The following is a 15143-nucleotide window of genomic DNA, read 5'->3' on the forward strand; positions in this document are numbered from 1 at the left end:
CAGAATATACATGTTTAGAAAATGTTTGTGCAAGTGGTATCTTGACGGATGTTTTTCTTGTTGATGTATATTTTCTTAACATTTTAATAACTATTCTAGACTTTTATATGACAAGAATAACAAAGAGATGCAAAGCTATATTATTTAAAACAAATTTGGTGAAATTAACCAATAATTTAAATAATCTGACTTTTGTTCCCTTTTACTCATCAAGTTTATGTCTTTGCCTCTCAGGTACAGTACTTCTTTTTATTGGTGTTTCTATCTCCTACACACAAGGAAGACCTGGAATTCACATTTTCATGGTATGCAGGCCAAATTTCAAGATTGCAACTCAGGTTGAACAATGAATTCACTAAGGAGATCCGCATCTGCGTGAGACCCTTACCCTGGCCCTCCCCCTACGGCCGGTGGCCCAGAGCGCACAGCCAGAGTGCCTCTGCCTTCGAGAAAGTGTAAGACCATGCACATGGCCGCACCGCCCTCCGTCGTCGGTTAGAAAAGAAACCCGGATGTGCAGGGGCGGGGAGGAGTTGGCGTCTACCCATGAGGCAGTGCGCGTAGTTATATACTTTTGCCTTGGTCTGAGGCGCTCATTCCGCGCTGGGAGTCGCCGCAGCCGCCACTATTTCTGTGGCCGCCGCCTAGCGTCTTCGCGCTCCTCCCTTTCCTCCTCCTCTTTCTCCTCCTCCTTCGAGTCCCAGTCACGGCGACCTGCTCTGCTCACGGTAAGTGATCCCCCCGCCCCCGCCCCCGCCTGATTCTTGCTGAAGCCGGCAGCGGCTCTGCCACAAGGCTGTGGCGGCATAGCTCTGAGGGTGGCGGCGCCGGCTTGGCTCTGAGGGGGGCAGGTTGAGGGTCCGGATGCCGGCGTGTGTTGCTAGGATCGCCCAGGGAGCGGGGGAGGGGACGAACTTGGCGCGGTGGCGGGTGGGCCACCATCTTGAGCCAGCCCCGGCGGGGCGGGGGCGGGGGGGAGGAGAATCTCGGAAGGTAGCTGCTCGGCGGCAGGGTTTGGCGGCCCTCTCAGGATTTGGGGGCCTTCTCAGGCCGTTGGCCGGGCGGGCCGCCGCCGCTGCCTCCTCACCACTCAGGGCCTGCGTGTCTGTCAGTCCTTAGCCTGGTTTTGGCTTTTCTTTCTGGAGGCAACTCCCTTTGGTCTTTTGTATATTTGATACCAATGTTTGGAGAGACCCGCCCACCCTCAAGTCTCTTCGGTCTTAAGAGACCAGAGAAGGTTCCGAACTTTCTGGTTTCTGGGCCCCTTGGGCCCCTCCTTTCAGTCCCGGTTCCCCCATCCAGATTACTGGTCATTCAGTGCTGATACCCTTGTTCTTGCCAAAGGGACTGTGCTGCTCGTTGTAGAAATCGTGCTCCATTCAGTTATTGTCTAGGAGAGAGGAGCTCTAAGGAGAAACATGGAGTTAGATGCACAAATTTTTAACAGTGAGCTTTGCGCGTTTTTCTGAGATGGAAAAATTATTTCATTTGGGGGTTTTATCCTTTTCTAGACACAGGGAGTTCCTCTTGTTATCTCAGTATAAGTGTTTTTTAAAGGAGAAATCATAGAAGAAAATGTCAAGTGAGCCAGCTTCTTCAAGCACAGGAGATCTTCATCCAAAGGATTGTCTTTGTTTGCAAAGATTTTTTAGTTTGGTTTTTTTTTTTAATCTGTGAACTTAAATTTTGCCTTTATTGTTTTCAAGTGTGGACTGAATTTTAATGTGGTTTTGTGCCATTAAAAATAAAATTGAAACCAAGAAATAGAGTTTCAAACTACAGAACTCTCTTAGCATTTGTGAGATGTCCTGTTTGGGGGGTTACTGTAAAAACTCAAGCTGTCTACTTAAGCAGAAACTTCACTTGGGTTTATGAAGGAACTGGTTTGCATATAAAATTAAGTTAGGGCTGTGTGTCGTGGTGCTTTAACATCGGTACAAATTCCACTATAATTGCGTTTTTCATTTGTATATTCATTGATAATCGTTCCTTTTGAGGTGAGCTGTGGAGTGTTGGTAGAACTGTTTAGAAGGTGAGAAGACAGCCTCGAGGAGAAGACTTTCCCTGAGGCCACTTGGTTAGGAAGTGATAGAACCAGTTCTTGAACCTAGATCTTCTGACTTCTCCAATGCTCAGTTCACTGTATCATGCATGCCCCAATTCTCATGGGAATGAGGTGGTCAGAGAGAATAAGCAATGACACTTTACCTTAAAAAAAAGATATTCTTCAATTCCCCTTTCCTTTATATTTTCATTTTAAGATCTTCATATCTTTTCAACTTTTTAGTATTTAAATGATATTATTATTTCCAGCCAGGTTGAAATGTTGAAGAATAGCCCATTCTTCCACTAGCACAGTTTTCCATCAGAAAAAGTTGTGATGTTGAAGGGCTCCAAATTTCAGCTTCCCTGTTAACCCATTTTCCTCACTTAAGTTTTCTACACCAGTCTGATTTCTTCAGCCCAGTGTTTTACTACCCAGCACCAGCTTTCTTAGTAAAAAAAGAAGAGTTAAGTGGAAAGAGTATATAATTAAGTATTCTTGCTTCTCTTTATTTTCTTTATTCAAGAGGACATTTAGAACCATACCAAAAAAAAAATTGTTGTTGCTGCTGTTACACTGATTGCACAGGAAAAATATTTAGATGAAAAGTGTGTTTTGTGAATAGAAAGTAATCCATAGTTTTAGTGACTGGATATAGGTAACATATTGAAAACAGTTTGTTATTTCAAAAGTAACTTTTCAAAGAACAGAGATATTTATGATATATTCACTAATTAAATATATTACCCTGAATATTTTTTCTGTCCTCCCGCTTCAGAGAGGGACTTGAAAATGTTTGGTTTTCATAAGGTTTTAAATAATGACTCAGGAAGATGTGGTTTACTCCGTAATTTGTATCAAAATGTGTTTTTGATTCATTCTCTGCAAAGCAGTTTTCTTTTAAGGAGTGGTTTTATTAACCCACAATATGTCAAGGAAAATAGTGATCACTATCATCTAGATAAAGTGGACCATTTTTATTTTATTTTTTATATTTTAAGTCCTTTTACAAATAATATTCATAAAAAAGTGAAATCAACTTTATTAAAAATTTAATAAGGATTGAAACATGGTGTACGTCTTTGTGTATATTTGGAAAAGATACATTTCGGAAGCTGATAAAAGAATGCAGCTATCTTTTATTAAACAGATATTAAAGACATTTACAAAATGTATATCAGTGCCACTTTTTTCATTAAATTTTTTATTTTAGAATAGTTATTTTCATTAAAAATATTTATATGAACATGTAATGGGCTTATTACTACTTTAGATAAATTAATACATATTTAATTTTTTCTCATTTTCAATTTCTAATACGGTAAGTATCAATAGATATAATCTATATAAGCAAGCTCATTTGAGTCTTCAAGGTTTTTTTTGTTTGGTTGGTTGGTTTTTTTTGGGGGGGTGTCTTCAAGTTTTAAGAATGCAAAGAGGTCCTGAGACATCCTGAGACCAAAAAACTTGAGAACTACTGATCTAGTATACGTTATTGGTGACAGTATCTTAACAGTTCGTTGGGTTTTTTTAAGATTTTATTTATTTATTTGAGAGAGAGAGAGACAGAGTGGGAGCGCATGAGAGGGGAGGTCCGAGGGAGAAGAAGACTTCCAGAGGAGCTAGAAGCCTGATATGGGACTTGATCCCAGGATTCAGGGATCATGATCTGAGCTGAAGGCAGTCACTCAATCAACTGAGCCACCAGGTACCCTTTAACAGTTCTTTATATGAACTCGAGTTTCGTTTTCTTTTAATGTTTATATTCATCAACTTGTAATACGAGTTCCAGTAAAGAAGGAAAAGTTGAATAAAATAATGTAAATAATTTTTCTTGTGCTTTATTTAATCTTCCTAAAAGTGCTGCAAGGAAGATACTGCTGTTTTTACTTTATAGGTAGTAAAACTAAGCTCAGAAAGGTTGATTAAACATCCTATAGGTTTGGCAAACAGAAAATGGTAGATTCAAAATTCCCAGTTATTCAGCCACTATGTCATGTGTTTTCATCATCGTACTCTACTCTTACTTGACATTTTCCGTATTGGATAAGTTTTATTCCTATAAAATGTGAAGTAATTAATAATACTTCCTGAGGTTACTTTAGTTATTAGTGTTTATGAGTATCTTATGAAACTTATATAAAATATTTATAATTAATTTGGCTTTGAAAAGCCAATTTGTCTTTTCTGCAGATTATGCCTTTTATATATGATGTGCAACAAAAACATATTCTTGTAGGTAAATTCTTTACCTTGACTATGATATAAAAATTACTTTGCAGAAAGTAAATTTTATAGCACCCCACCCAAAAAACTAACATAAAAGAAAATGTTTTAAAATATAAGCAGTCTTTGCAAAGTATTATTCTAATGAACGTTAGTCATAGTGCCAACTAGCTACTTTCCACAAATAGATGAAATCTGGACGTCGACAGAGAAAAAAATTGAAAACCTAAATAAAATAAGGGGAAAATAGAGTTATTAAAGAAATATCTTCTCAAAATATGCCAGGACTTCATGTGTTCAGACTTTCAAAAAAGTAATTCCCATAATAAACAAAGAAACAAAATGGTGAGCCTAGGTTTTCCTTCTAAATTATATGTGATTTGTTCCCAAAACCTGTTTTGAGAGTTTGAATTATTTAGATGTCAATGTAATTGTCTAAGGATTCAAGGTGTAATGCAGTGTTTCTTGCATTTGAGTACTGTAGCAATTAATTTCTGTTATAAGAAAACATTTTCATAAACATCTTCCTACTTAAAATGTTTAAAGTATTTCTAGAGCTCTTACTCAATCATAAAAATATAATCAAATTGATGCTATTTGAATCAACTTTCTAATATATTGAGTGAATAATACCTTTTGATGAAACAAAATCACTGCCTACTTTTATTGCATTTTCATACCTATCTAAACAATGGCAAGATTTTTCTATTTGAATCTTTTAAAAACCATCATTTTTATAGCTAGCCATACTATCATTTGTCAATTTAGTGAAGATGCATCGTTTAGATATTGTCTTCCTATGTTCTTTAGTTTGTTATTAACCAGCAGCAGTAAAAGTGATAGTACTTGATGAAAATGCAGTAGTAAAGACAGACAAAAACAGCAGTACTGATGTGATCCAACAGTTTCCTCTTCTGCCTGTTTATCTGAAGGAAATGAAAACACTAACTCAAAATTATGTTTGCATCCTCATGTTCATTGCAGCATTTTTTTTTACAATAGCCAAGATATGGAAACAATCAAAGTGTCCATCATTCGATGAATGAATAAAGAAAATTTGGTATATAAATATAAAAGGGACTCTTATTCAGCCATAAAGAGGAAGGAAATCCTGCCATTCATGACATGCATGGACCTTGAGGGCTTTATGCTAAGTGAAATAAATCATACAAAGACAAATACTGTAGGATCTCATATATGGAATCTTTAAGAAAAAAAAAAAAAGGAACTTACAGATACAGAGAACACATTTGTGGTTGCCAGAGCTGGGGATTAGGGATGGGCGAATTTGGTGAAGATGGCCCAAAGTTACAAACTTCCAGCAATATAAGCCCTGGAGATGCAATGTATATCATGGTGATTACAGTTAATAAGATTGTATTGTATATTTGGAAGTTTTTAGATAGCAAAACAATATATTGCTTTAGATAGAGCTCTCTTGCACCATCTACAATATATCTTTTCCCCAGAGGTCTATTAGTTTGAAAAATATGGGGGTAATAAGCCACTGGTAAGTGTGTTATTACTCTTGAATGCAAGTACTAGAAACCTTGCTCAAGGTAGATAAAACCAAAAATGAACAATTATTCCTTCTCTTTTTAAAAAATTTTTTAAAGATTTTATTTATTTATTTGACAGAGACACAGAGAGAAGGAACACAAGCAGGGGGAGTGGGAGAGGGAGAAGCAGGCTTCCTGCTGATCACGGAGCCCAATGTGGGGCTCCATCCCAGGACCCTGGGATCATGACCTGAGCCAAAAGCAGACGCTTAACCAACTGAGCCACCCAGGTGCCCAATTATTTCTCCTGTTAACTGAAAAGTCTAATAGTTAATTTACTTCAAGAATGGCTAGCTTCAGGTATTTAAATGGTATTATCAGAATTTGAATATCTCCCTACCTTGCCCTCTCTTTCTCTACTCCAGAATCTTACAGCTTTTCTATTTTCTTTGTTGGTTTCTCTCTTGGACATTTCTTTCTCCACATAGTGACTCCATCACTGCCAGGCTTATATCCTACCAGCATATTATTTTCTTAACTTTATTAAGTTTATTAACTTTATTAAGATAAAATTCACGTCATAGGGGCCCCTGGGTGGCTCAGTTGGTTTAGGCTTCTGACTTGATTTCAGCTCAGGTTATGATCTCAGGGTCCTGGGATCGAGCCCAGCATTGGGCTCCATGCTCAGTGGGGAGTCTGATTGAGATCATCTCTCTCTCCCTCTCTCTCTGCCCCTCTCCCCCCAGCTCCCACACTCCCTCTCTAAAATAAATAAATCTTTAAAAATTCACATAACCTCTAATTCAGCCATATGAAGTATACAGTTTAATGGTTTTAGTATATTCACAGTGGCATGTAACCATCACCATGGTCAATTCCCAAAAGAAACCCCATATCCACTAGGAGTCACTCCCCACTTCCCCCCCAACAGTCCCAGCCCTAAGCAGCCACTACTGTACTTTCTGTCTTTATGAATTTGCCATTTCTTGACATTTCATGTAAATGCAGTCATGCAATACATGGTCTTTTTGACTGGCTTCTTTCACTTAGTATGTTTCAAGGTTCACCTATGCTATATATATGAGTATTTTATTCCTTTTATGACTGAATATTATTCCATTGTATAAGTATATCATATTTTGTTTATCCATTCATCAGTTGGGTGTGTGGGTTGTTTCCACTTTTTGGCTATTATAAATAATGCTGCTACACACATTCCGGTGTACAAGTTTTTGTATGGGCATATGTTTTCAATTCTCTCTTACTTGGAGTGGAATTTCTGTGTCATATGGTAACTATGTTTAACTTTGTGAGTGACTGCCAAAGTATTTTCCACAGTGTCTGCACCATTTCATATTCCCACCAGCAGTGTATGAGGGTTCCAATTTCTCCATATCCTTGCCAACACTTGTTATTATCTGCCTTTTTGATTACAGCCATCCTAGTAGGCATGAAATGCACATAATATACAATTTACCACTTAACTATTTTAATCTATTAACGTTTTTTGAAAGTTTTATAGATTTGAACTCTTAAAAGGTAGGTGAATTTTAAGTATATAGAAACTGAAGCCAAAAATATCTAAATAGTAATTATAACCATTTATACAGGCAGTCTCCAAAAACTGGATTATATTCCAAGAGGTCTTTTGTTAGTTACTTAGAATTCATTTTTCCCCCATAGGAACAGTGTATTAAATATGGACATAGTATTCCTACCTGAGTCAACAGCTGAAGTGTGGAGAGTTCTTTGCCTATTTTGCAGATATGCCTATGTTGGTGCCAGCTCTGAGTTGCAGAACCTAGAGACCCTCTGGAGCTGATATTACGGAAGCTCTAAGATCCTCACTGCACCTTTTGCTGTGTATTCCATTTCTTTGAGAGATGACTTAAATCTCCCATATAATTCCTTGCACTGTCACCAAAACTCTGAAATTATGACTTGAGAGATTTTTTTGTATGTGTGGTGATAGTTTTGGAGGGCTTGAATACTTTATTGGATTGTGCAGCTTTAGATGAAGTTATGGTTCTAATGGCATCTGGGGATTTCTGACTTTTTGGAGTGTTTGTAACTACCAATTGCAGTTCCTTGGTGGCTGTTACAGGCCTCAAAATCCATCTCTGCAGTCATAGACAGTGAATATGAGTTGTTTATTAAACTTCTTTTATGTTTCATAATGATTTTAGACTATTTGTGCTAGTAGATATTTTTATGAGCATTTAATAAAAGTGTTATACCTGAGTCTCCATAGGCTATGTAGTTGTGACTCTTTAAAAAAATTGTGTTCCTGGTAGCAGTAGGTCTTTAATGCTAAGCAGGAATTGACATGTATTTATCTACTTGACATATGCATTACCTTAATTTGGTTTAGATTTCTGTTCAAATAATTGAGTAAAAAGAGATTTGAATAGTCAAACCTCAGACAGAACTGGGGAAATTTACTTAAGTACAGAATTCACTTGAGACCCTTATGATAGTAATTCAAACATTCATACCAATAACATCTTCTGGAGTTAAAATAGGTTTTTTTCCTTTGGTCTAATTCAGCCCAAATAATTTGGAATAGAAAAAAGCAAGAAAGCTTGCTTTTATCAGTCTGAAAATAAAGACAAATGTGAAGACTCAGCTCTGTTCATCCTAATACTTTAGATTTCTGATGACTAATTTTTTACATTTTTGTTTTATAACTGAAATAATTTTTTAAAGCACATTTATTTTGAATGTAAAGAATATGCATGTATGAGAATTCAGAACACAAATTCCTGCTTTAAAGAAAGCAATTCAAAAAACAATTTTTGATAATGTTTAATACAACAGCTTTTTTTTAAAAGCCCAAAGAACTGTAGGTATATTAGACTGCAACCATCTGAATGCAAGGACTGTGAATTATTCATCTTAATTTTTCCTTCTAAAACTGAGCATATCACTTCAATGAGTAATTATTTTTTAATGAATTAATCTATGATGAAGTTTATCCAATTAATTTTCTATTCCTTACAGTTAGTGTTAATAAGAAATAAAAATACATAAACCAGAAGTCTTTTATATGTGTTTTTCTTGTAATAATTACATTTATTTCTGAAATATGGATAATAAGTCATGGTTAAAGAGTAATGTCATTTAGCATGTCAAAATTGAGATTGACTAAAACATGTAGTACAGGGTGATTACTCATATTTACACAGAGGTGCTTTTCAAAACTTATTTGTAATTTAATAATCCATCAGACTTCTTCAAATAATAAATGCTTAATACATTCAGCATTTTATTTACTACATTTTCATTTACAATTAGGTAAAGTTATTAGCATATGTGTATCAAACATATCAAACTCAAAAGATAAGCTTTTTGTAGGAGAAAATGATTAAATATGAATACTTTTAACAAATCCACCCTAATAGTAGTATCTTTATTTTATAGGGCAGAAAATTAAGACTTAATTTGCTCTTCTCTGGAGTCATATGGTGAGTTTGCTGAGATCAAAATTAGAACCGGAAGATTTCTGAATCCCAAGTTTCACATTTCAATATTTGGTGTTAAAGTAACTCATAAAATTGATTGCTGTCATTTGTTAGTGCCTAGGTGATTCTGCAACTTGATGGATGACGACAGCCCTTTTCAATCAAAAAGTAAGTACTGCTGCTGCAAATGGTACTAGTATGCATGACTTTTGTACTGATGACCTTGCCTCATGAGAAAAGGTAAAAGAAACAGAAGTATGTATATTTAAAAATAACACTTAATTAAAAAAAACTAAGTTAATACTTGCTTGTAGTAAAAAAGAAGAATATACAATAAAAATCTCAGTAATGTAGAATGAAGTGTTTCTTCCTGATCTCCAGAGATAACTACTGTTACTGGTTTGGTGTATATAATCACAAATTTTTCTTCTTTTTATTCTTTTTTTAAAATTTAAATTTAATTAGTCAAGGTAGAGTACGTCATTGGTTTTTTTATATAGTGTTCAGTGATTCATCGGTTCAGTGTAACACCCAGTGCTCATCACATCATGTGATTCTTAATGCCCATCACCCAGTTATCTATACCCCCACCAACAAACTTTTTTCTATGCATAGTCAAAAAATTTCTAAGTAAGACCATACTATATATGCTATTATGTGCCTTTAAAAAATTTTTTACTCAACAATCTTACTTGAATATATTGACAATGATAGTACCTTGTTAAAAAGAATGAGGAAGATCTATGGGTCAGATATGGTATCAACAGGGATACAAATTATTTTTTTATTATCTGTATATATGAGTGTCCCTCATTTTTTATAAAATTTGGCATTGCTTCACTGCCTTGTTTCTTAATTCATGGTTTATCATGTTAAGTGCTGATGCTTATCCAGTAGACTACTCTGTATAGGAGGAGATACAAAAGAAGAAGAAAATAAGTTCTTCACTCTGACTTTGGATCTTACTTTGGAGTTAGACATGTACAGTAAAGAAATAAACATTAAGAGGGGTGCCTGGGTATCTCAGTGGGTAGAGCATCTGACTCAGTCTCAGGGTCATGAGCTCAAACTCCACATTAGGTGTGGAGCTGACTTAAAAAATACATATTAAGAAATAGTGAGCAGTTTGAAATCATATATAGTAAATCTTGAACTGAGTTGCATAGAATACCAAAGTAGTAAAAGGAGGAATAAAAATATGGTCTACTGGTTTATTGAGGTAGTTGTAACTGAACCAAGTTGGGAATTAAGATTTTGTTGAGTATTTGCTGGAGGTTAGGTTAGGTACCTTATATGACATTTTTCTCAGTCTACGTTGCCACTTCTATTAGGTAAATATTGTACCTAGATTAGAGGTGAGAAAACAAGATCCAAGTAATTTCTCTAGAGTCACATGATTAGAAACGGTGCAATAAAGATTTGAACTATTCAATTTGATGCCAAGTCCATGCTCCTACCATACTTGAATAATGTGGACAGTATACGGTAAGGGGGAAGAATATTTTAGATAGAGTAAACACTACAAAGAAAGTCTCCAGGGGATACAATGAGGATGGTGTCTTCAGGTATTCAGAATATGCAAATGTTAAACTGTGAGTTACTCTCTTAATTATTTGACTTAGACCATTCTGTATATGTGTTTTTGAAGCAAAGTTAGAAAAGAAAGTTCATAAACTGGTTACATTTGGAAAGGTGAAAAGTTTTTTGTTTTGTTTTGTTTTATGTCTACTTATCAGTAGACCACTAAACAGCATTATGGCAAGAAATTATTTTGGCATCCCTATATAGACAAAATTAAATTTAAATAATTTTAAAGAATAGTTGCCTATTTGTTATGGTGTTTCTTTTGTAAGCCATCCCCAAATCATTGTTAAATGACATTTAATCTAGTAAAATTACCTTTAGAAATGATTGCATTTAAAAAATAAAGATGCTATTGTCTAAAAAAAACAGATGATTATTTTCTAAGCCAGAATCCTGGAATTATTATTTTGTTTTGTTTTGTTTTAGTTGTTCCTCCATCCACATCTCACTCCACGTATCAAGTACCACTTGTATCCATTCCCATTGCTACTATATTAATTTAGGGGCTACCTTAATACTTTTTGAAGATTCTATTTATTGTAGAGAGAAAGAGAATGTGTGAGCACAAGTGGGAAAGGGGCAAAGGGAGAGGGAGAAACAGACTCCCCAGTGAGCAGGGAACCTGACCTCGGGTTCAATCCCAGGACCCTGGGATCATGACCTGAGCTGAAGGCAGGTGCCTAACCAACTAGCCACTCAGGCACCAGCTCCCCCACAATGCTTTTTTTTTTTTTAAGATTTTATTTATTTTATTTGAGAGAGAGAGACAGTGAGAGAGAGCATGAGCGAGGAGAAGGTCAGAGGGAGAAGCAGACTCCCTATGGAGCTGGGAGCCTGATGTGGGACTCGATCCCGGGACTCCGGGATCAAGACCTGAGCTGAAGGCAGTCGTCCAACCAACTGAGCCACCCAGGCGTCCCCCCGCAATGCTTTTTTAAAAGCAGAACAATACATGCATAGTTTAAAAAAATAATCTGAAAGTTATAAAGTTGCATAACCACAGTTATTTGAAGCATAAGAGTGAGAGAGAGTGGTATGCATGTGTTCTGGGCCTGTTACTCCCTGTTTTTGCAAGGAATTCACTTTCAATAGTTTAGTTTTCTTTTCTAATAATTATTTTCATATTTCTAAATTTAAAATTTTTTTTTAAGATTTTATTTATTTGAGGGGTATCTGGGTGGCTCAGTGGGTTGAGCCTCTGCCTTCGACTCAGGTCATCTTCTCAGGGTCCTGGAATCAAGCCCCATGTCAGGTTCTCTGCTTGGCAGGGAGCCTGCTTCCCTCTCTCTGTCTCTGCCTGCCTCTCTGCCTACTTGTGATCTCTGTCAAATAAATAAATTAAATCTTATAAAAAAGATTTTATTTATTTGAGAGAGTGAGCACAAGCGGGGAGAGGGGGAGAGGCAGAGGGAGAAGCAGACTACCCACTGAACAGGGGGGCCTGATGTGGGGCTCGATTCCAGGACCCTGGGATCACAACCTGTGCCAGGGGCAGATGCTCAACCAATTGAGCCACCCAGGTACCCCTCCATATATCTTTTTTTAAAACATATACACATACTGCTGTAAGTCATCATTTTTTTGCCATTATCTAATAATTTTTCTATCAACAGAAAATGATGATTTTAGTTTTCTTACGCTTACGCCTCCCTCCACGCATCTCCCACTGCATTTATTTCTCAGGTTTTTTTTTGTTTTTTTTTTTTTAAGATTTTATTTATTTATCAGAGAGAGAGAGGGGGAGAGAGCGAGCACAGGCAGACAGAATGGCAGGCAGAAGCAGAGGGAGAAGCAGGCTCCCTGCTGAGCAGGGAGCCCGATGTGGGACTTGATCCCAGGACGCTGGGATCAGGACCTGAGCCGAAGGCAGCTGCTTAACCAACTGAGCCACCCAGGCGTCCCTATTTCTCAGTTTTAAATCATATTAAGTGTTTTTATTATAATGACCATAATAAGTATTGTTCACTGATGAGTATAGTACTATGTTGTTAATATGAATACATCTCCTTTTTCTCTTTTTTGTGTATACCCAGATATTTAGACTTTTAATTTTTTAAAAATTTGCTAAATTTTATTTTATTTTTTATTGACTAAAAAATTTTATTTTATGTTGACTAAATTTGCTAAATTTTATTAAAGCCTATAGCCAAGTCTTCTTACACCCTTCTGTAGCCTCTTTACTCAATTTTTCTACATGGTAAAACTTGTCAGATAATCTAACATTTTAATTTTTGAATGTGTGTGTGTCTGTATGTCTGTGTGTGTGTGTCTGTCTGTCTGTGATCTCCTGGAGACATTTCTCCTGGGAGTAATGTTCTCTTGCTCTGCTCTGGCTGATTATCTAGACCTATTGAACAGCTATTATCCTGGGACCTTCCTTGGTCTTTTTATTGTATTGAATGTCATGTTTTCTGCATTCTGTATCTTCCTCCTTCTTAAGTCCCATATTTTGGTGGATTCTTCCTAAGAATGAAAGAGTGAATGGGGTAAATTTTGCATGATGTTGGTGATCTTTATTTTTGATGAAAGAATATGTACTTCATGCTTGATGAAAACCTTGGCTGGGGGCGTCAGGGTGGCTCAGTGGGTTAAAGCCTCTGCCTACGGCTCAGGTCATGATCTCAGGGTCCTGCAATCTAGCCCCGCATCGGGCTCTCTGCTTAGCAGGGAGCCTGCTTCCTCCTCTCTCTCTCTCTGCCTACCTCTCCACCTATTTGTGATCTCTCTCTCTCTCTCTCTCTCTGTCAAATAAATAAATAAATTCTTAAAAAAAAAGAAAGAAAAAACCTTGGCTGGGGGGTATAGAATTCTAAAATGAAAATTATTTTCACTAATACTTTTGAAAGCATTATTCTGACTCTCTATCTCTCTATCTCTGTCTCTCTTGCTGATTTTAGGTTAGTTTTCCTCTCCCAACATTCTCAAGTCTCATGAAATATTCCTCTACTGTAGATTTTTTCTTGATTTTTGTGCTGGGTCCTGGAAGTACTTTTCAATCTGGACATTTATGTCCTTTAGAACTAGAAATTTCTTTTGTATTTTTCCTTTGATTACATTCCCTTTCCTTTTTCTTTATTATTATTCTGGAGCTTTTATTAGGTGTATTGTACCTTTCTTTTTTTTTTAAAGATTTTATTTATTCATTTAACAGAGAGGGAGAGTATAAGCAGGGAGAGCAGCAGGCAGAGTGAGAGGGAGAAGCAGGCTCCCCGCTGAGCCAGGAGCCAGATGTGGGACTCCATCCCAGGACTCTGGGATTATGACCTGAGCCAAAGGCAGCTGCTTAACAAACTGAGCCACCCAAATGTCCCTGTACCTTTTTTTTTTTTTTAAGATTTTATTTATTTATTTGACAGAGATCACAAGTAGGCAGAGAGGCAGGCAGAGAGAGGGGAGGGAAGCAGGCTCCCTGCTGAGCAGAGAGCCTGACTCGGGGCTCCATCCCAGGACCCTGAGATCATGACCTGAGCCGAAGGCAGAGGCTTAACCAACTGAGCCACCCAGGCCCCCCTGAACTGTACCTTTGAAATTGATTTCTAATCTCATCTGTTTCATATTTGTATATTTTTTGTCTTTTAGTTCCACTTATGGGACAGTTACTCAACTTTGGCATTTGGGTTTTTGGGTTTTTCTTTTACTGAATTTTGTCTTATTTTTAAACTTTTTATTTTCTGAATGTTACTTTTTATAACATTTATGCTTTTTATAACTTAACATTTATTTCTCTAAAAGTGCTAGTTACATTCTAATGACTTTTGCACTCTGTGCTATATTTGTTTTATTGTTTTGGTCTTAAACATTGGAGGTTTAGTCATATTTCTGGTATTCAGTGGTTGTCTATCCATATTTATTTAGGAAGCACTGAAATGCTTCCTCGGAACTCTGAGTGCTTGGTCAGCACTCATAGGCTGGTGGTATTCACAGTATGTTCTTTGCTTAGTTTCTTCAGGTAAGAAATGCCTAATCTTCCTGGGCTGGAAAAAGCCTCACTTCAGTCCTCTATTTTCATTCTTGCACTTCATCCCTGCTTTGCTCTGTGCCTGGTGTTTATGATCTAGTTCAGTTTTTCTAATGTATCTCCAACCTGTTGCCTCTTATTCTTAGCTTATCTCCTTTTTGTTAATGTAAAAGTTTATGGGTTTTTCAGTTACAGTTAGGTACAATCCTTTAATAGATATAATCATATGCTGCTCATAAAATTGAAACTCCTTTTGATTGGATGTATTTATTCTTTTTTAAGTTTTTATTTGAATTCCAGTTAATATACAATGTAATATTAGTTTCAGGTTTATAATATAGGGATTCAGCACTTCAACAAAACACCTGGGG

General features: G+C 36.6%; 1 protein-coding gene across 4 annotated transcripts in view; it reads left to right on the forward strand.

Annotated features, from left to right (window-relative positions):
• The first annotated feature begins 572 nt into the window (after nucleotides 1-572).
• Nucleotides 573-15143, forward strand: part of ZNF280C (zinc finger protein 280C) — a 66723-nt gene continuing 52152 nt past the window's right edge. For 2 of the 4 annotated variants that reach the window (XM_045068059.1, XM_045068062.1), the window contains exons 1-3: nucleotides 573-728; nucleotides 9190-9233; nucleotides 9345-9398. In XM_045068059.1, the coding sequence (XP_044923994.1) occupies nucleotides 9368-9398 (31 nt within the window). In that variant the 5' untranslated portion in view covers nucleotides 573-728; nucleotides 9190-9233; nucleotides 9345-9367. Of the gene's footprint in view, nucleotides 729-3727; nucleotides 3753-9189; nucleotides 9234-9344; nucleotides 9399-15143 lie in introns of those variants that run through there. The other 2 variants (XM_045068061.1, XM_045068060.1) reach the window with 2 other exon arrangements.

Source organism: Mustela putorius, unplaced genomic scaffold (assembly GCF_011764305.1).
Source record: "Mustela putorius furo isolate JIRA1106 unplaced genomic scaffold, ASM1176430v1.1 tig00003899_pilon_pilon_pilon, whole genome shotgun sequence".
Taxonomy (NCBI): domain Eukaryota; kingdom Metazoa; phylum Chordata; class Mammalia; order Carnivora; family Mustelidae; genus Mustela; species Mustela putorius.